Below are 23,080 nucleotides of genomic sequence, written 5' to 3' on the forward strand. Positions count from 1 at the left end.
AGAGCACTAGCCTTGAGCACAAAGAAGCTCAAGGACAGCACCCCTAGCCCTGAGTTCAAGCTCCACGACTGGCAAAAAAAAAAGTATAAATGTGACTCAGCCAATACAACACGTTCAGAAATAGAATTATCTGAAACAAATGCACACTTATGGCCATTGCTATCACCTGTAACAACAGAGGCCTATGTAAGACAAAGGGCAGGAAACTTGCTGCATATCTAACTGGACGGCAGGCTGCCTATTTCCTGTGGACTGAGTCACAAGGTGGAGTCATATCAGCCCAGTGTTCTAAGGTGAGAGAGGTAAGTCCAGAATAGAGGAGAGAGGAAAGGATTCAAAATGATTTACTTTACTCATATCTAAAATATACTTGGAACTCAAAAACTTAAATCCCCCAACAACAAATCCTCAAAGAAACAACTGCCAATAAATAAGTGGGCTAATGACTTACAGAGAAACTTCTCTGAAGAGGAAAGAAGGATGGCCAATAGACACATGAAGAAATGCTCAACCTCTCTAGCCATAAAAGAAATGCAAATCAAAACAACATTGAGATTCCACCTCACCCCAGTTAGAATGGCTATAATCAAGAACTCTAACAACAACAGATGCTGGAGGGGATGTGGACAGAAGGGAACCCTACTGCATTGTTGGTGGGAGTATAAACTTGTTCAACCACTTTGGAAAGCAGTGAGGTTCCTCAAAAGACTCCACATAGAGCTCCCCTATGACCCAGCAATCCCACTTTTGGGCATTTACCCAAATGATCACAAACAAGACAATACTAAAGCTACCAGCACAACTATGTTTATTGCAGCATTATTGACCATAGCTAAGATATGGAACCAACCCAGATGCCCCTCAGTAGATGAATGGATCAAGAAAATGTGGTATATATATATATATATATATATATATATATATATATATATATATATATACACAATGGAATTCTATGTCTCCATCAGAAAGAATGACATTGCCCCACTTGTTAAGAAATGGAAAAACTTGGAAAAAATTATAGTAAGTGAAGTAAGCCAAGCCCAAAGAAACGTAGGTCCCATGGTTTCCCTTATTTGCAATAACCAGAATATGTCTGAGGCAAGTAGAAAAGGTCAGATAAGATGAAGTTAAGTGAAATGAACCCCAAGACAGGGAAACAAGTGTTTTTTTTTTCTTGCTTGCTATTGTTTCTAACGTATTTTTTTTTTGGGGGGGGGTCCGGTCGTGGTGCCTGAACTCTGGGCCTGGGCTTTTCAGCTCAAGGCTAGCGCTCTACCACTTGAGCCATAGCGCCACTTCTGGCTTTTTTCTTTTCGCTTATATGGTGCTGGGGAATCAAACCCAGGGCCTCAGGCATGCAAGGCAAGCGCTCTACCACTGAGCCACCTTCCCAGCCCCTCTAACATATTTATAAGGTACTGCATAAGTTTTTTTGCTGCTTTGCATGTCCCTCCCCCACAGTATAACCCGTTTTCACTATATTTGATGTTGGTATAATTTGGGGAGGGGAAGGAAAAAAACAAATTGTTTAAATAGGGATACAGGTGGACCCATTGCAACAATGAGATGTACAAGATGTTGTACTGAAAAATGAACTTTACAATTTAGGTGGGGGGAGTGTAGTTGTAGAGATGGAAGGGAAGGGATGGCAGGGGAAAAACAAAGGAGGAGGCAACAATGCTTGATAAGAAATGTACTCACTACCTTGCTCATGTAATTGTAACCCCTCTGTACAGTATTTTCACAATAAAAAACTTATTTTTAAAAATGGTTTACTTGAAAGGAGGAGGCTACAATGCTTGATAAGAAATGTACTCATTATCTTGCCCATGTAATTGTAACCCCTCTGTACAGTATTTTCACAATAAAAAAAAAAAAGAAAAGAAAAAAATGGTTTACTTTTTCCTATAAACCATGATTAGATTCAATCCTGCAAAGGTCTAACATAATCCTGCAAAGGCTTAACAGTGAAACATTTGATTAAACAGCTGGATTTTGGTCGTTTGTAGGTGCAGAAAAATCTTTCTCCAGCATGTCTCAGTCTGAAGATAAGATGATTTCTGCCTATTCTACAGAGCAGGATTTCCTCCTGCATGTTTGTCTGGTCACTCACAGAAGTGGCAATTCTAAGAACCACCAACCAGGATAGATGTCAGAAAGCCTGTGAAAGGCAACTCCAGTGAGGAAATGGAGGGAGACTTTACAGTGAATCTGAGTCTGCATAAAATGTCTCTCATTGCATATCCTCAGAGCCCAGTTTTTCTGGGACTAACCTGTATCACCTGGTAAGAGATAAGACAGAAGACAGAAAGAAAAACTGCAAAAAGAAGCTGGGAATAAAGGGAGAATTCAATTATTTTTCCTGGACCAGACAAAATCAATAAATCATAGATCTTTTTTATTGACAGGACCAGTTCTTAATTGCTCAGCATAAGCCACTTTTTTCTTAAACTTATACACTATAAAATAATTCATTTACTAGGATTTCTAGATTCCCTAGAAAACAGACTATGGTCAGCTCAAAAATACCATGAGCACATGCTGCCCTCCTGTGGACTCATGTGGTATTACTGATTAAACTTAATGATTACTCTGAATTTTTCACTTCAACAATCCTGTTATCCTTCACACTGATATTACACATGCAACACAAAACATATTGTAAATTAGGTTTTGAAGATTACACATTTATCACTTTGTGTTTGTAGTTTAATCCACATTAATTTAGAGACAAATATTTTGTATTAATATAGTTCAATGTTTTTCTATTTTAAAAAAAGTTTCCATTACTAAGTAAGACATTTATGCACTAAGAATGTGTTTTCCAATCCATGGATCCTGAAACCCATTTAATGAGTTATGACAGTTATTTTTTTTTAATGAGGGGCTGGGAAGGTGGCTCAGTGGTAGAGTACCTGCCTTGCATGCATGAGGCCCTGGGTTCAATTATTCAGCACCATATAAGCAGAGAAAAGCTGGAAGTGGATCATGTGGTACAGCTCTAGCCTTAAGCTGAAGAGCTCAGGGATAGCACCCCAGGCCCAGAGTTCAGGCCCCACAACTAAGAAGGAAAGAAAGAGAGAGGGGGAAGGAAGGAAGGAAGGAAGGAAGGAAGGAAGGAAGGAAGGAAGGAAGGAAGGACCGGGCACTGGTGGCTCATGCCTATAATCCTAGCTACTTAGGAGGCTGAGATATGAGAATTGTAGTTCAAAGCCAGCCCAGGCAGGAAAGTCCATGATACTCTTATCGCCAATAAACCACCAGAAAACTAGAAGTGGTGGTAGAGCACTAGCATTGAGCTGAAGAGCTGAGGGACAGTGCCCAGGCCCAGAGCTCAAGCCCCACAACCAACAACAAAAACAACAAAAAATAGGAAATAGAAGAGGTCAGAAGGGGTCACAGGATCCTTAGCAAGATCTATGTGGATTGTGAACTTGTAAATGCTTTAAGACTTGAAGAATTGTAGCAAGTGTCCTAGCCAAGAAAAGTCACCTCCTCTCTTCTTTACAAGTGTCTCATTTGATTTTCTGAGATGTGGCTGTTCATTTGATCACCCACAAATGAACGGTGTGGTGGGCAGAATTTGGAAATGGCATAATTCAGACAATATTGGTTCCAGGTACTTGCTGATATGTATAATTGTCACTCCTTGAATTTAACCCAAGTGTGGTCTATGATGAAGTACACATAGTCTTGGGATCAAACAATCTGTCAACTTTGAGTTGGGAATGCAGGTGGGTCAAATGTGAGCCCTATCTTTAAAGGGTCTGGATCTCTCTAGAAAGGTAGCTCTGAAGCCTGAGGGGGCACAGGAGAAGGATCACAAGACAAGCCACACATTACTGGTGATGTGGAACTGAGCTTGAGCTCCATCCCACAGCTTAAGAAACTGAGTTCTTCAAAGCAGACACTCTGAAAACATTACAGGATGGAATAGGAGAAACCCTGGGTCTCCTTGGCTCAGGCCGAAATTTTCTGAATAGAGACCCGGAAACACAACAAATCAAAGAAAGGTTGGACAAATGGGATTGCATAAAGTTGCAGAGCTTCTGCAGGGCAAATGACATAGCTAGCAAGATCAATAGAAAGCCCACAGATTGGGAGAAGATCTTTACTAGCCAGACAACGGACAAGGGTCTCATATCTAAAATATACTTGGAACTCAAAAAATTAAACCCCCCAACAACAAATCCTCAAAGAAACAACTGCCCAATAAATAAGTGGGCGAAAGACTTAAAGAGAAACTTCTCTGAAGAAGAAAGAAGGATGGCCAATAAACACATGAAGAAATGTTCAACATCCCTAGCCATAAAAGAAATGCAAATCAAAACAACATTGAGATATCACCTCACTCCAGTTAGAATGGCAAAAATCAAGAACTCTAACAACAACAGATGCTGGAGGGGATGTGGACAGAAAGGAACCTTACTTCATTGTTGGTGGGAATGTAAACTTGTTCAACCACTTTGGAAAGCAGTATGGAGGTTCCTCAAAAGACTTCACATAGAGCTCCCCTATGACCCAGCAATCCCACTTTTGGGCATTTACCCTAATGTTTACAAACAAGACCACACTAAAGCTACCAGCACAACCATGTTTATTGCAGCATTATTTACCATAGCTAAGATATGGAACCAACCCAGATGCCCCTCAGTAGATGAATGGATCAAGAAAATGTGGTATATATACACAATGGAATTCTATGCCTCCATCAGAAAGAATGACATTGCCCCATTTGTTAGGAAATGGAAAAACTTGGAAAAAATTATATTAAGTGAAGTAAGCCAGGCCCAAAGAAACGTAGGTCCCATGGTTTCCCTTATTTGTAATATCTAGTATATGTATGAGTCAAGCGGAAAAGGTCAGATAATGTGATGTCAGGAAAATGAACCCTTAGATGTGTATTTTAATGTTTTTTTCTTTCATGCATGTGTTTCTAACACATTTATAAGATTATCTCTTTGTTGCTTTGTATGTCCCTCCCTCACAGTATAACCCCTGCTTTCACTATATTTGATGTCAGTATAACTTGTGGAGGAGATGGGGAAAAACCAGTTGTTTAAGGATACAGGTGGACCTGTTGCAACAATGAGAAGTACAAGTTGTCATGTCCAAAACGAGCTTTACAATGTTGGTGCGGGGGGGGGGGGGGGGGGGGGGGGGAGGAGAAGGATTGGGATTAGGGGGGGAGCGGGGAGGCTGGGAAGGGATGTGAAGGGTAAACAAAGGAGGAGGCTGCAATGCTTGGTAAGAAATGTACGCATTATCCTGCCCATGTAACTGTAACTCCTCTGTACAGTATGTTCACAAATAAAATTAAATTAAATTAAAAAATAAATAAATAAATATAATAAATATATACATATAAAAAAAAAAAAAAGAAACTGAGTTCTTTCCATGACATGGATGAACTTGGAAGCTGCTGAACTTCAGAAAACAAGGCAGTTCATGGATATTTTGATTTCTGCCTTGTGGATAGAGAATCCAGTTCAATCCAGCTTGGACTGTTGATCTATAAATATTGAGAGATACTATGTTTGTGCTGTTCTCAGTTTGTAGTAATTTGTTATGGAGTTACTGTTCTCCAATTCATTTTGTACTTTACAATTATTGTGAAGCAAACTATAATGTAAGTTTATCTTCTGTGTACAAATATGAGATTTTCTCCTAGTTTGGGTTAAGGACTATAGGTATTACTTTAGGGTACATTTCACAACATTTTCCTAAGCTCTTGATCACTGTTATTGTCTCATTGTAATGAAATCATTATCATCCTTGGAACTGATACTAAAAAGATAAGAATAAAAGTCTAAAACGTGAACATCTAAAAGTAGAAGTAACACGTTACAAGAAAAATAATCACCAAACTGATTTCATTTGAGCTTAATCCTAGCAAGAAAACATATAGGATTTTATGCCATCTAATAATTGTTTTGTTGATGATACAATGGAAGTAATAGAATATCTTTAATTATCCTTAAGACTGAAAGCTTCCACACTTCAAAACTAATGAGAGATGGAAATACAAAATATTATATCAACAAAATTAGCTAGGTGCTGGTAACTCACTCATACCTATAATCCTAGCTGAATTCAAGAGGCTGAGATCTGAGGTTCAAGGTTAAAAGCTAGCCCGGGCAGGAAAGTCTGTGACTCTTATCTTTAATAAACTATTCAGAAAAAAAACAGAAGTGTTGCTGTGGCTCAAGTGGTAGAGCACTAGCCTTGAGCAAAAGAAGCTCAGAGATAGTGCCCAGGCCCTGAGCTCAAGCCCCAAGACTGGCACAAAAGAGAGAGAGAGAGAGAGAGAGAGAGAGAGAGAGAGAGAGAGAGAGTTGATGAAGCTATTATAACTATTTCTGAAGCTATTAGAAACCCTTACATAAAAAATGGATTAAGACTACCTGATAAATTGGAATTTAGAGAAGTATTTTTCAGAGCTATGTAAAATGTTTTTAAAAAAAGCTGTAACTTTAACAAATCTAACACACTTTTTTAAGTAGTTAATTTAATATATAAAATTACATTTATTATATATATATATATATATATTACATACTTACCTGCTATTGGTTCTAACATTGGAAAGTACATGAAGCCCATCATCCAATCATCCCAACCACCACTGGGGAATGAAGGGAAGTCGTGGTATGTATGATAGACGAGCACTGCACAGCAGGCTTACACATTCCTCTTCGTGGATCAGCACCCTGTGTTCCTCTGCTTCCTTTGCAGTAGAGACAGGCTGTGTCATGGATTGTGACCAGAGGGGACACATGTCTCCTTCAGCTGAAAGCATGACAAGTTGGTGTCTATATTTTTGTGTGTTCTCACTTCCTGCTTGAATCCTGGTGGCCTGTTGAATTGCAAGGAGGGTAACAGGCAGCCCTGTAAGAACGGAACAGGTAATGTGCCCGCTGTAGGACACAGCCCAGGTCACAAATGGCTGTTTTTGACCATGAGGTTTGGAAATTCTTCGCTACTGACAGATCTTTGACACTAGAGACTGACAAGTTTCTTCCGTAGTCAAAGCAAATGCTCTAGGCTTCATAGGCCACGTGGTCTCTGCCACATAAGATTAGTTTCTTTTCTAACATCTATATAGAAGTAAAATTCATGCTGATCATTCTTGGCTTGTAAACTGTAGGAAAGCAGACTGCAGATAGGATTTGACCTATGGGGTATAACTCACCAACCCTGACCTAGGCAGTTGTGGAAGGTTCTATAGTAGTTGACAGTAGTCTCCATGTCTGGGGGAGGTGGTTTTGCCGTCAACCATTGGAGATGGAGGAACACTAACACCCTTCCGGACACAATCACTGTTGGAAAGTGGTGAGCAAAGTACTTCAGTTCAGGTAAGATAGGTCTGAGGCATGTATTCTATTATTCAGACATTCCTCATGGGCCCAGGCTAGTTCCCCACATTGGCAACCTGCTGAATCAGCCCTTTCTTTCCCTAGTCTCTTCTTGTCCCCCATCTCCTTCAATATTTTTTGCAGCACCAATGAAGCTACTTGGCCTGTCTCAGGATGGTCCTGGGGAGAACGCAAGCTAGCAGATCAGTCCTTCCTAATATAGCTGCTAGCACAGTTAGCAGAGGCCTTCTGACTCAGTGGGAAAGGTCTGTCACTAGTTTGGCAGTCAAGCACAGGGAGATTAGAAAATGGTTATCAGAGCCAGAATGTTCAGTGAAGCATAGCCCATACCTCTGCTTGGGAGGTAGTAGGAGACCACAGCCATTGCCCGCCTCTAATCCCTGGATGAGACTGACATGCATTGGAAAGAATCTTCCAAGTGTAAGCTACCTAGTTAGATTAGCTTTGTGGAAACCCAAGTCTTTTCATCAAGCTATCCTGTCCCTTCTGGTCTGTCCATGTCTACAGAGTGAATGCAATCATCTCATGGTCGATATGATGCTACATGTGGCTGTCCTCACAGGTCCACCCAACATGGCTATGTGTTCTCCCAACACTCTTAGAGACAATAAATTCCTCTCTTAAATTCTGCTTTATTTCACTTAACCTAATTCTCCTGTTTCACCCAAACTGATATAAATGACAGAATTTCCTGTTTATAAAGCTGACTAATAGTACTCCATTGTATATATGCATCATGTTTTAATCCTTTCAACCGTGGATGGGTCTTTATGTTGTTTTGGTATCTCAGTGAATGTGGTGAATGTGAAAGTGTGGCTATCTCATCACTAATTTTAACTCCTCATGGTATGGATTGCAGATACAGAGCAACAATGATCATCCCACCTGTAGAATGCTGGTTATCAGATGGTGGAGGATTGTTAATAGGAATGATGGTGCCCAGGTAAAAAGCTACAATTACATAGGAAGACTAAATTCTGGTATTTACCTACCATTTAATTTATTCTTTGCACACATTGTTCGTTTGAATGTACTATTTCTACAGTAAGGAATGCTCATCGACTTTGTGACTACTCTATCTGTAACTCTCAATAATCCATTCTTTATAAGGGTAGCATGAGTTTTTACATTCACATTTGCTCATGTGCGTCTTTTTCTGTTAAAAGCCTGGCTTTGACGCTAGCCTCTGCTAGCTTATAACAAGTTGTTGTTTAACATTTCTGTATTTTTGTTTCATTCTCTTTAAAATGGTGGTAATAGTACTTAACTCCATAAGGCTGTGTAAGAATTGAGTACATTAGTACAAGTTCCAAAAAGAATTAGGAAGAACATTGTGAGTGATAGTATTCCTTTCCCCTTGAAGTTGAAGTTGAAATAAAATTGAGTCTCTACAGGGTCCTATCCTTCTTCTGAAATGCAGATCTTACTACTTTCCCACTACTGTGGGTTGTTTTTGTAAGCACACGAGGTAGGACGGGGCCCAGGCTTGGTTTAATGCTCTACTGTCATCTTGCTGAAATCCTGATGCTCCCAATCAGGGGCCCCACAAATCACATAAGTCTTACCATTGGTCCAGCCAGAGTATGTCTTCTTTTTGGTCCTTCAAATACCCTAAATTCTTCCCCATCTCTGCCTGGAATCATCAAACCCCTTTTTCTCATGTAATTCCTATACAACCTCAGCTTAAAATTCCGCTTTCAGAAAAGCCTTCCTGGAAGACTCTATTAGGCAATCAGCCTGTCCCTAGTTCTTCACTTTTGCCATTCTGTTCTATCCTCTGTCTTGTTCCCTCTGGGAGAAAAGAACATCTTCTTTATGTGGTTTGAATATTTCCCACAAGAATCAAGAATGTAAGTTTCATGAAGGTAAATCTAGCTCGACTTATATTCTTGCCATCTAGCACAAAGCCTAGCAATCAGTTCCTCTCAATAAACATTTATTGAGGGAACAAACACTAGGTCTCATTTAAGATCACACAACCAGACCCAGGCTACCTAAAAATTTGTTGATCTCACCAACATTGGTAACTACCTTAATTCCCTCTCTACTCTGTGGAGCTATCTTTAAGTCTTTTTTTCATAACGATTTAGCAAACATGGCATCCTTTGCTTGGCAGTTTTCTCTGCTTTTCAGAGAACATAATTATTTATGATCCTTCCTTCCCATTCTCTGGCTGAAAGTTGGATTACACAAGAATCAATTAGATGGAAAGAGACTGGACATCTGTATATTGCCTTAGAGCATAGGAAAGATTAATACTGTTCTTTTATAGGTTAAGAATGTTAGTTATAGTTCTTGAGTAACCACTAGTAGAATTTCAAAAGAGAATTATTATACACCTTCCAAATAATAGAAAAGAAAAGAGCCAGATGCTGGTGGTTCACATCTGTCATCCTAGCTACTCAGGAGGCTTAGATCTGAGGATCGCAGATTGAAGCTAGCCTGGGCAAGAAGTCCCTGTGAGACTCTTAGCTCAAATTAACCACTCAAAAACCAGAAATGTTGTTGAGGCTTAAGTGGTAGAGTGCTAGCCTTGAGCATAAAGAGGCTCAGGACCTGGATTCAAACCCCACAACCAACAACAACAACCAAAAAAAAGTACAAAGAATAAACAACACAAGTGTGGATACAAATGCAAAGAAAGAACAGATACAGCACACAGAAAGCTGAAGTAGAAGATTTAAATCTAAATATGTCAGTTCTTTACGATTTTTTTTTCAGCAAAAAACTGTTTTATACAAAAGAATGCTCCAAGTTTGAGCTGGGCATGGTAGGACGTACCTATAATCCCAGGTCTAGGGATTGAGGCAGGAGAAATGGGAGTTCAAGATCTCTCTGGACCTTTCTTGAAAGAAAACAAATAAATCAATAAATAATAAGGCTAAAAGCAAAAGGTTAAGAAAATAACCAAAAACAAATTTAAGAAATCTAATGAAACCACCTAGCATCAGGAAAAGATTTTAAAACATGAGAGAGAGAGAGAGAGAGAGAAATAGCTGTCTGCCTGAGGCTCATGTCTGTAATCCTAGCTACTAGCAGGCTGAGATCTAAGGATTGCATTTCAAGGCCTGAACAGGAAAGTCTATGAGATTCTTACCTCCAATTAATCACCAAGAAAGCCAGAAGAAGAGCTGTGATTCAAGCGGTAGAACACTATGCTTGATGCAATAAAGCTCAGGGACAGTGCCCAGGCCCTTAGTCCAAGGCCCAGGACTAAAAATATAACAAAATAAAAAATAGCTCCAGTGATGACAAAATCACTCTGTCTGTCAGGAAGATAAAACATGTTAACTGAGAATGCATGAAAATCATATGACTTCCAAAAGACATAAAGCAAAATTGGACACAAATATAAGGAGAAATAAAAGCACCCATTATTTTAGAGGAAAGTTTTATGTCAGTGCTCTAAGAAGCAAAATAAATATATTTAAAATCAGATTATAGAAATACATGACCTAGATACTAGAGCATCTAAAAGATAGGGAGTACTGAAATTTCATAAAATTGGACAAAATTCCTAAATATTAGTAAATCAAGTTCATCTATTTTGTTTTTGCTTTTTTTATTGTCAAGGTGATGTACAGAGGGGTTTCAGTTACATAAGTAAGGTGATTGGATTTACTTAAATAATTCAAGGTTGATTTAAATATATAATATATAGGAAACGTTTAGTATCAATTTTCTTTTATTAAAAGATATTGGCAAATTTAAAACTAAATGGTAAAACTAACTTTTCTTTTGGAAATAACAAAGAGAGATATCTATCACTTATACTTAATATTGTACTAAAAAGCTATTAGCATGGAAGAAAAACTGAGAAAAGGAACAAAGCAACCTAACATCCATACACCTAACTATATAAAAAGACTCTAAAGATAAATTATTATAATTACTATTTATTTAGGGTTGTTGAATAAAATTCAAAACAAACCACTGTAAATATTTTTTATAATAGCATAAAATGTCAAATACCTAGGATGTAGACTGATGAATGTGTCTCCCATAGAAACTTTGCACCATTTTATTGTAAGATTAAAGTATTTGAATCAATGAGGTAGACTGACATATAAGACCCCAAATTACAAAGTTTTAATTCCCCTAAAATAGAATCTCTATCCAAATTCCAAAAGGATTCCAGGTTCTCTGAGCCCTGACCAGCTTGTTCAAACCTGTATATAAAAATTTTAAAAATAACAAGAAATCTAAGACATTAATCTGTCTGTATGTGTGCATGCATGCATGCACATGCTGGTACTAGGGCTTCAATTCAGGGCCTGGATGCTCTCCCTTAGCATTTTGGCACAAGGCTGGTACTCTACCACTTGAGCCACATCTCCACTTTTGGCTTCTGGCTGGTTAATTGGAAATAAGAGTTTCATGACTCTCCTGCTTGGGTTGGCTTTGAACTGTAATTCTCAGATCTCCGTCTCCTGAGTAACTAGGATTATAGATGTGAACCACCAACAGTTGGCTGTAAGTCATCTTTGAAGCAAAGCAAGATAGCAGACTGCTCTGCAATTTAGAAAACTCATACAGCTGCAACAATTATGACCATGTGGTCTGGTGCAGGTGCAGATAGCCTCAAAGCCAACACATACATGCCCAAGAGGGCCTCTGCCATGTGACAAGGAATGAGAACAGTCTTTTCCATGTGTTGATAGCACTAGGAAAGTATAAAAATACAATGAGCCTGTTTCATCCAATATACAAAAATCAAAGCGACAGCTCATAAATCTAAGAGAAAAAGCAACATAACAAAACTTACACAATTCAGGGGAAAAAAACATTCTCAATCCTAAAGGCATATTCCTTAAACAAGACTGAAAAAGCACTAATCTTTTACAAAGCATGGCAAATTGTACTATATTAAAATAACAATTCTATTCATTAAAGAGAATTAAAAGGCAAGCTAATGTGAAGATATTTTATAATATATAATAAAGGGCAAAATATTTATAGTAGACTATATAAAAAATTACTACCAATCAATACGAATATTCCCATAGAAAAAGGGACAAAAGCTCTGAACAGAAATCCATAAAAGAATATATACAAATGTTCAATAAATGAATGTAAGGGAAATGGTATTCAATCTCACTAACAGAGGAAATGAAATTATTTTCATGCAATAAGGTACCTTGAACTCAGGGCCTGGTACTCACACTCATCTTATTTGCTTATGGCTACATTCTACTATTTGAGCCATGTCCACAGTCTGCCATTTTACTGGTTATTAATAGGCTGGCTTCATACCGAATAATGAGTCTTGGATCTCAGCCTTCTGAGTAGCTAGGCTGACAGACATGAGCAATGGCACCCAGCAGAAAAATGAAACCTCAATTATAAACTACTGTCCACATACAGACTAAGCAGTTAAAAAGAAACACCAAAGATGAACAAGAACTGGCATCTTCATGTGTGTACTGCTGGGGGAAAAAAATGTCAAGTAGTACCACCATTTTGGAAATTAGATTGGTCTCAGCAGCCTTTTTCAAACAGTTTTGCATCATCATATACGGGGGTTGATTCAGAAGATCTGAGTTGGGCTTCAGCATATGCAATCCAACAAGTCTCCCAACATGATGCTGTGGTGGCTCATGTGGGAACCATACTCTGACAGACACAGACCCTAAGACATCTGGTGTGTGTGATATATTAAATTCAATTCTCCAGAATCACAGTGACACATCACCTTGGGGGTAGGGGAAACTATGAAAATAACCACTGACCCTGTTCTGTGTTCTATACAGCTGCAAGAGAAAAATCTGCAGGGTTAACTCTTTCCTCCAGGTCTTTGTTCAGTGGGGTTTTCAATGATATTGATCTGGGTGATTCTTGCTATAATATGACTTTTCCCCAACCCCATTTGTTCCTCATTCTTGTTACCAGCTCTCCCCCTCCTCCCTGCCCCACCATGGCACTCAGGATCCAACATACTGAGATTTCTATAACTATTTCAGATTATATTCTCTCTCCCCAGCAAGAATACAGAATCCAAGATGAAGGGATCTTTGTGTTCTTTTCTAAGAGGGGATCAAAGTGTTCTGCATATAAAGCAAATATTCAAACAAAATGAATTAAAGCTTTCATTTTTTCCAGAATATATAAATGGTACTTTAAATATATAAAACTACTTGTGTATAGGAAGAAAGTATAACAGTAGGGGGGAAATAACTAAGAAAAACAATTTTTTTTTCAGCAAAAGAGCCTGAATTCTAGCTGGACACTAGGGCTCATACCTATGATCCTAACTACTCAGGAGGTTGAGATCTGAGGATCATCATTCAAAGTGAAGCCAGCCTAGGCAGAAAAGTCCATGAGACTCTTATCTCCAATAAACTACTCAGAAAAAGCCAGAAGTGTTTCTTGTGGTTCAAGTGGTAGTGCGCTATCCTTGAGCGCGAAGTGGCTCTGGGGCAGTGCCAAGGCCCTGAGTTCAAGTTCTAGGACTGGCAAAAAAAAAAAAACCTGGATTCTAGCACCTTTACTATCTGTCAGCTAATTGTTTTCCAGAGACTAGTGTCACCTTTTTGGGACTCAGTGGCTTCATCTTTGAAAGGGTGGCAGCAGCAGGTGATTGTTAGAATTAAATTGGATGAATTATACAAAGTCCTTATAGCATGGTTTTGTCATTAGACAAAAGTCCTATCTCATCACCTTCTACTCACACTTAACTTTAAATGTAAAATCGTTTTTAAAACAATCCTTTTAGATATATTAGATATAAATAGAATTATATATAAAAGCACAAAAACAAAAGTGTTTTAATAATGCTTAATGACTGTGGATAGAATTCTCCTTAAAACCTAACATAAATCTCTTTGCTGAAGTTTCAACAGCACTTCGGTATTTTACAAATACTAAGGAAGTATTTTGAATTCAGCTCCCATAAAACATTAAAATCTTCCCAAGAGTATTCATTCATAAACTCTTTTCTGAGCAGGAGTACTTTAGTTCTTGTGGGCTCTCTAAGCAGGACTAAACTCTGATTATAAACTAAAGCCTCACATTTCTCATCAGTAGTATTTTAGAGGCAAGAAACACAGTTTTCACAGATGTGAGTATTCTAAGTCTAGCTGTTTAAAATCTAAAGCATCTGACCACCGCACTGTTTCCAGGATTACAGTGAAACCCAGACACATGGTTCCCACAGTTCATGCTGCACACTCATGCGTGACCTGTTATTGCTGAAATAGAGTCTTTATTTCTGAACATTCCAAAACAGCAGTGTACACAGTAACAAATAGTATGTCATTCACCATAAGAAAGCATTCATTAGTGCAAATGGATTTTGTAAAAGGTCTATCAAAAAGATTTATTTGCTTTAAAATGCATTCATTTCCAGAAGCATTGTTAATAAAACATTACAGTTTTATCCTTTGTAATAAAGTATTGAAAATCAATGGTGGTAGAGTAGCAAACATTGCCTGTATTAAGTACAATGAGCTTGGGATGCCATTATAAATATGAAGTCCATGTACAACAATAAATTAACAGTGAAAAAGACAAGACCATTTAACTCTGCTGTCTGGCTATATCTCCTTGTAATGCTTCAGATTACATTGTGCTCGTTCAACATAAAATTATGTCTCAAATTGTATGGTGTATTTTTTGTTGATATATCCCTAGAGCTAAAAAAATAGTACCTTACCACAAAAATATTTTTATGGCACAAAATTTTCAGTTGTCCCATAGTGGCTCACAGAGGCATAAAAAGAAATAGGCACAAAAAAATAAAATTCCTGTAAACTATAAAAAAGTAAAATTCAAAGCGTATGGTTTAGAACCTAGTTGTAAAAATGCAAAGTATATAATTTTAAAAAAAAAAACAGAATGTAATGGAAAGATGTTTAGAACACATAAGTAAACTGGATAGGTTACTTAAAAAAAATCATATGGCAAAGCATTATTGATACATCTCAATTCTTTCAAAAAGTATTCAGATACAGAGTAGGTCTACAAAAACTTCCTAGATCTAAGTGTCACAATACTGCAACCACGGGTTTGAGAATGTTGCAGTACTTCATGTAAATATTTAAGTGCAACCATTAGTCTCTGGTGATTGGTCCATTGAAAAACAATGCAGGAAATGTGTTAAAATGCAACAGGGAAAGAATATCCCCACATCCACCGTTACCCAGCCAGCTAGGTAACACACCCTCATTGTCACTTCTTTCCCGCTGTCCAGGGTACATGAGACTGGCTTCAATAGCAGCCATCTCTCCAGTTCCCATCCCTCAGCGTGCTAAGCGAAGATAGGGGCTTTGGAGGCTGCAGGAAACTAAAAAGAGATGAAAGAGAAAAGAGAGTGTTAATAATCCTGTGAGTCTCATCTCTCACTTTGATCTCTTCTCCACCCAGGAAGGACAAGCTCCTGGCACCGCCCCAAGTGTACCTCGAGTTTCATGTTTCTGAGCCTTCAAAGCAGATGCTGGCCTGCTGGAGCCCCGGTGATGGCATGGGGCCATACATGCTGCACAATTTAACATGCAGCAGAATGTATAAAAATACTTAGAGTTCAGAAAGAAAAGATGAATGCAGTGGGGAAAACCATGGCAAAAATGAATAAATGGTGACTTCGTTGACTACATATACCAAATGTCCATGCAGAAATTTTTAGTCTTACTAATAATCAAAACAGTGCCTATCATATTGGTAAAGCCTTTTAAGAGGATAATAATGCCCAGTGTTTGAGGGAAAAACCCTCTCACACAGTCTGGCAGTGACATCCTTTTCTCCTTGGAAATATATATCCAAGGATAAATGGAGGAGCCATAATAACATCAAATTATGTGACTCAATTAGCCACAAACATGATACAGCTCTGAATTTACTAAGGAGAAAAAGGACAAAATATATTGAATAAACATAGAGCCAAATGATTTCTTTCTGGATAGTAGAACTATGGGTCAGCCTTTATTTACTTTTCTATTTTTCAGTAACTCCTGAACAATCATTGCTTTTAATCAGAAAAATAAAAACTATGAAAAGATACATAGAGAAAAAATTACATATCCCGACTAAATTCCTTTCGAACTTTTACTATGGTTCTCCTCTCCTCCTTCAAATCCTTACTGTTTTCCACCACCAGTGTCTCTTTCACTCACTGGTAAGGATTTTCTTTTCCTCACTACGAAACAGTCTATGATATCCAGTTGAAGAGGCTACATTATAATCAGGGAAAATGATGCTTATCAAAATGGCTCCAAGAAGTGGAAACAAGAGGTTTTTCACTGTACTGTTTGTGGTTCTTTTTTCTTTCTTTTATTTAGTTTATTCCTTTTTGTGGCTGTTTTATTTCTGTACCCTTTGTCTTAGGTATAAATTTATCTGATTGGGGAGGGGAAGGAGAATCACAGAAACAGTGGGACAAAGAGTGAACTAATTCAACAATGATACTCACTAGACACTATGTTGGAAATGAACTATACAATGTGGGGGAAAGGAGGGTCAGGAGGGGAAACACTGGGAGATAATGAAGGAGGTGAAATTTTCAAAAAAATATACTCATTACTTGATTTCTACATCACTTTTACAATAAATTTTAAAAATCAGGCGCTTATCTAAAATGTGACTGCAAATACCCTAAGATTTTGAAGGAAAAAAAAAAAAAAAAGACCTACGTGGACTACTGAACTTACCAATATAAACCGGTAAAGGCACTGGTGAGTATCACTACCATGGTTTTTCAAAACTGGGGGAGGAAGGTGCACATCTTCCACATTCGTTTGATATCCTACCCAGTACAGGACACATAGCTCTTGGCTACAGGGATACAGAGCAATGAACCCAAGAATCAACTACCCCTTACTTTCCCAGATTGCAATTTTAGACAAGGGAGTTACTGTGAGCAAAAACTTGACAGAGGGCAGGAATAAGCTACACAAATAACAGAAGAGAGGAACTACAAAGGCTCCGTAAACTCAAGCAAAAGCAAACAGAAGAGCATGCCAAGAGTGAAGTGATACGGTAGTAAGGGGAAAGGATGAGGTAAGAGAGGAGACTTAAGCACAAAGGACTTAACCCATCACTTTACTAAGAAAGGTACACAAGTCAAGCCATAAAGGACAGTGACCTATGTGACCTAAGTTTAACTACTTTAAACTGAGCCAAAGGTATGTGAGGCTGGTTCCTGCAGTAGTTCTGAACTGTCAAATTGCAGAGGAAGGCATGTAAACAAAGGAAGGCCCCTTACCTTCTGACAGGTTGTGCAATTTTGCTCCGAGGCAGGTTACTCCCATTTATTGCCAGTGAAGGTCTGGGAAGTGCACTGCGGCCCATGATCCCGGAAGCTGCAGCTTTGTTTGGGGTGGGGATTCCGGTGTTGGAATATAACTGTACGCCGTTGGATACAGGAAGATTACTGCTGCCTTGAACTGTGGGACTAACATAAGCTGTAGCTTTAAGAGGTTGCCGGACAGACACCGGGAAATGCCCCACGCTAGGGACCCTGTGTTGAATCTGTCCTGGTGATGGAACTAGAAGAGAAAATGATGCTTATGTGAGTTACCATCCAACTCAGGAAAATGTGCATGACATTCAGAGGACTCTATATAAAAGGCAGGCTCTGGATACCATTCAGTAGGAGAAAATTCATTGACAAGAGTCTCCAGTTCTGTCCATTTGCAGCACTGAGGAGTGCCTAACTGATAGCAACCCCTGAACCATCTGGGAGTCAGGAGAAACAAAGCTGTGTAGTAAAAAATCCAAGTATAACTCAAAACTCCCCCAAATCTCATTAGTCATTTCCTGTTGACCCAGATCTTTGCCAGTAATATAAATACATTGTATGTATTCACACAATGAAAGTTTCACTGTACTTTCATTAAAGTCTTCATTGAGTCTTAAGTTCCAAGAAAATTCTAGAATATTGCAAGGGATAACTTTTTACTGTGATAGACAATTTCCTGGAGAGAAGAAATGCTCAGACAGAGATGATCAGTGCCATGGGGCATTTTCAGCAGGTTCTTGCAAGACTTGAGCTCACCAAGAGGAACAGGATGTGGCTACAAAATTATCACAGTAGCCCAGTATTTCTTCAGTTAATTTTAGGCAGTTATGATTTAGTTCCTCATCTTTGCATTTGTTTACATTTACCTTGCCTGCAAATAGGGACATGTATGATCTGTAAGTGTGTGCATAAACTTCAATGAATTTTAACCTTTGATCATGGTTGTATGTATACTATCTGGTAGCAAATGATAAAAAGAAGCCTATGTTCTACCTCTATTTTATTCACTAATGGCACATTAACCTTTTTCTTAATTTTTCCATTATTTTTTAAGTCACAAAGTTCCATTCATCCACAAGGTTTGTCAAGATTGTAGCCAATCTCCAAAAGGAAAAGACAAAAAAAAAATTGTCCATACATGGGCTTATGCAGTTCAAATCTGTACTGCTCAAAGATCATCTCTATTTAGAAGCTAGTTCTAAGCACAGCCTTCTCTCCTTTAGTATATGAAATAATCTCTTGGTTCTCACAAACTCTTCCTTGCTTACTTGGAAGCCATTCAGATTTTTTGAGAGTTGCTCAGGGAATGGTTTGTAAAAACAAAATAAGAGGATAATTAGTAGTTTTAATTATGGAAAGGAAAAAGAGAAGTTTATGACAAACATATTCCTTAAATAATATTCATTATGGATTTTTAGGAGAATGTGAGAGGGTCACCAATGAAGAAATAAAGAGGTAAGTAAAGCTAAGCTGAGAAAAGCATGTGACATCAGAATGTCACAGCGGTCAAAAACCTAACCAGGTATAACCAGACCTGTGTTTGAATCTGTTGAATCTTCGCCTCATGCCCTGGAGAAATTATGACTTCTCTTATCTAAAACTATTTCCTCATCCAGAAAACAGGAATGACAAAAGAAACTACATCATACATACAATAGAACAAAATAAGATATTCATATAAACCAGTTAGCACAGTCCCTTAAAGAGTATTGCTGTCACTTTGTTGTTAGGAATTAAGACATGAAGAAATGGAAGACTATCACCACTTGGAAACTAAAACTGAGTTTGAGGGATAGGGGCTACAGACCAGATATCTGTTTGCTAACTCTCAGCCAGTCTCTCTGCACACACCTTGGGCCTCCCAAGGCTGGTCTGTGACCTGTGTCTTCCTGATGCATCAGTGTAAGATTTAACCAGAGCAATCCATATGGAGAACATGTGTAGGAACAGGGAGAATAAATCTGGAGCCACCACATCCCCATGCAAACTGAAACAAACAGCAATGGGATTAATGCTGCCTCCACTGCAGGTCCAAGGAAACAACTTGATTGTGAGGTACATTGAAATGGAGAAGATAAAAACTACTTCATAACAGACAAAGGACCCAGTCAAATCTAAAGGCATCTAAATGATAAGAATGAACTCTAGGTAAGAATAATGTATACTGTAACAAATGAGTTGTATTGATAGAAAATCCTCTTCCAAAGGAAGACTGGGCACAAGGGGATATAGGAATTCTTTATAGCACTTTTACTAACTTTCTGTAAATCTAAAGCTGTTCTAAAAATATTCTTTGCTAAAGCATTATTTGAAAATCCAACAGACGAATGGAATGAGTGAATGAATTAGATAGGTACATAAATAATAGACGATAGAGTCTAATTTGCGCTGGCATCAAACTCACAGTCCTTCTGCTTCACCTTCCCACATGCTGGAATTACAGATGTGCATCATCATACCCAGTGACAATAATTCAGTTACGCTAAAATCATTTGGTGAAAAAATGGTTAAAAACAAAAACAACATGTGCCAATGCTCACACCTATAATCCTAGCTACTCAGGAGGCTGTGATCTGAGAATCACAGTTTGAAGACAGCGCCGGCAGAAAAATCCATGAGACTCTTATCTCTAAAAAACTACCAAAAAAGCTGCAAGTGGTGCTGTGGTTCAAGTAGTAGAGGGCTAACTTTGAGTAAAAAAGCTCAGGGACAACACCCAGTCCTTGAGTTCAAACCCCAGGACCAACAAACAACAATAACTGAAATGTAATTTTATTTGGAGAGAAAAGTGCCACAGAATGGTTTAAAAAAAGAAACAATAATTCTCTGACTAAAAGTGTGAGGATTAACAGCTAGAAAGAGGAGAGTGTATTTTTATTTATTAAATGGATACATAAATGAGTATTTGCTATATCTGCTGACCTTGGATACAAAGGTCGCTAATTTACTATTATTTTATTATTAGTTGGCAACGTTGGCGTTACTTCAATGCAGTGACAAAATACTAAAGATAAGTTATAAGACAAGGAGAAGTTTCCTTTAGTTTGTAGAAAAGGAGGAGGAGGAGGAAGAGGAGGTGGGAGAAGAAGAAATGTGGTTATGACGATAAGTTATTAGAATATTAGAAGCTGCTATACTTACTACAAGACTGTATTCTTGAAAGTCCATTCCCAGCCCCATGCAGGCTGGAGTCAAAACTCTGACTGCTCCTCACGGTAACTGGAGAACTAATGCCGCTACTGACAGTAGCTGTACTTGGCATCCGGGCTAGATTAGGCATGCTTCTTCGAAGCTTATCTGAAGGAGAAACAATTTTTACTAGGTTAAAAGTCCTAAATTTCTTGACAACTGAAACACTTGTTTTTCCAAAGAAAAATAAATAAACTATGCACCTGTATGGCCGGGACAGGAGGGGAAAGTAAAGGAAGCTGTAACATAGTCCCAAAAAGAAACCTATTCATTACCTGCCTTATGAAATAGTAACCCTTCTATATAACACCTTAATAATAACAATAGATATATATTTTAAAAAAGAAAATAAATAAAAACTCTAGTTTGCTCTATAACCAAAAGTATGTGCATTATGGATGGGATATCAGAAATCTGTTGTATTATAAGCAGAGTTGCAACCAGAATTCCAGATAGACTGTTGTTAAAAGAAAGTAAGTGTCTTATAAAGAGATCAATTAGCTGGGGCTGGGAAGGTGGCTCAGTGGTAGAGCACTTGCCTTGCATGCCTGAGGCCCTGGGTTCGATTCCTCAGCCCCACATAAGCAAAAAGAAAAAAGCCGGAAGTGGCGCTGTGGCTCAAGTGGTAGAGTGCTAGCCTTGAGCTGAAGAGCTGAGGGACAGTGCCAAGGCCCAGAGTTCAGGCCCCACGACCGGACCCAAAAAAAAAAGAGATCAATTAGCTGGCTGCTCCTACTCAGTAACTGGATGAAACTATCACATAAAGTAGAGAATGTTCTTTAAAATACTAGAAATAAAGTTTTGTACTTATTTAATTTTTTTTTAAATCTAAACTAGGAGAGTCTAATGGTGAGCGCCAATGGCTCAAACCTGTAATCAGCTTCTCAGGAGGCTGAGATCTAAAGATCCAAGTTTAAAGTCAACCCAGGCATGAAAATCTATGAGACTCATTTCCAGTTAGCCACCAAAGCACCAGAAGTCGATCTGTGATGACACCAGCCCTGAGTGTAAAATGCAAAAAGACAGTGCCCAGACCCTGTGTTCAAGACCAAGTACCAGCACACACACACACACACACAAAATAATAATAATAATAATTATAAAGGAGTCAAAACTAACACTTACTGAATATTTTGCTAACACACCAAAACGAAACACAAGAACAAAATTCCAATTTGAGATGGCTTAATTTATCCACTCATCACATCAACATGATGACATCAACTTCTGGAAAGTTTTAACTTTCATCAGTATGCCAACAACTGTTTGCAAAATAAAACTCATTGAAAACTGCTGCAAAACAGGCAGCAGGAAGTGGTGCTGTGGCTCAAAGTGGTAGAACACTAGCCTTGAGCCAAAAAGCTTAGAGAGAGTGCCCAGGCCCAGAGTCAAGCCCACAGACCAAAAACAAAAACAAAAAGAAAAGAAAAAAAAAACAAAGAAAGAAACAAGCAGCAGTGGGGATGGGGAAAGTGAGAGTAAGCATAGTGGTCAATCTGATTAAGATACTGTATATGTATGATGCATGAAACACCAACGTGAAACCCCTTTGGACAAGTGACCTATACTGAAATAAATGAGTGAGAGGAATATAAAACAGGCCTTGTTGTGGATGTGGGTACTAGTAGGAGGGAGACACATGTAAAAGAGTCAATATGGCCAAAAAAAAATTTTTTTTGTCAGTTGTAGGGCTTTAACTCAGGGCCTGGGCCCTGTCCCTGAACTCTACCACTTTGAGCCACAGCTCCACTTTGGGTTTTCTGGTAGAGATAAGAGTCTCACAGGGGACTTTTCTGCCCAGGCTGGCTTCAAACCGTGATCCTTAGATCTCAGCCTCCTGAATAGCAAGGATTACAGGTGTGAGTGACCAGAGCCTGGCTAAGTCAAAATATTTTATGTTCAGGGGATAATGAAGACTGCAGAGATTGGTTTAGGAAGAGAGGATGAGAGTGACAGAGGTTGGGAGTCTGATCAAGGTACTCTATATGACATACAGACATGGCAAAATGAAAGCCCCTGGCACAATTAATTGATGCTAGCAAAAAATGTGAAGGAAAACAAAAAGACCCAGAGTATGCCCAGATTTCTTTCTCATTGCTAAGCATATCTTCTACCACCAAGAGGCAGCAGAGAATCAAATGCTACCTCTGCCTGTTGTATTTCTTGGTTATTTTCATCATTACAGCAATTTTCCCTGATTCTCAGGGATCCCCTTCCAAGTTCCCCATAGATTCCACAAAGCATGGGTAATAACAAAACATAAACTTATTTTTCTTCATAA

At 38.5% G+C, this 23,080-nt stretch overlaps 1 protein-coding gene across 2 annotated transcripts in view; it reads right to left on the bottom strand.

The window, feature by feature from the left end:
* Window positions 1-14,668: 14,668 nt before the first annotated feature.
* Slain1 (SLAIN motif family member 1) overlaps window positions 14,669-23,080 on the bottom strand; it is a 42,253-nt gene continuing 33,841 nt past the window's right edge. For both annotated transcript variants that reach the window (XM_042685493.1, XM_042685492.1), the window contains 3 exons: window positions 20,752-20,907; window positions 17,575-17,857; window positions 14,669-15,660 (listed from right to left, as the gene is read on the bottom strand). In XM_042685493.1, coding sequence (XP_042541427.1) covers window positions 15,585-15,660; window positions 17,575-17,857; window positions 20,752-20,907 — 515 coding nt within the window. In that variant the 3' untranslated portion in view covers window positions 14,669-15,584. The remainder of the gene's footprint in view (window positions 15,661-17,574; window positions 17,858-20,751; window positions 20,908-23,080) is intronic.

This window comes from Dipodomys spectabilis, unplaced genomic scaffold, assembly GCF_019054845.1.
Source record: "Dipodomys spectabilis isolate Male_0828 unplaced genomic scaffold, ASM1905484v1 ptg000095l, whole genome shotgun sequence".
Lineage (NCBI taxonomy): Eukaryota > Metazoa > Chordata > Mammalia > Rodentia > Heteromyidae > Dipodomys > Dipodomys spectabilis.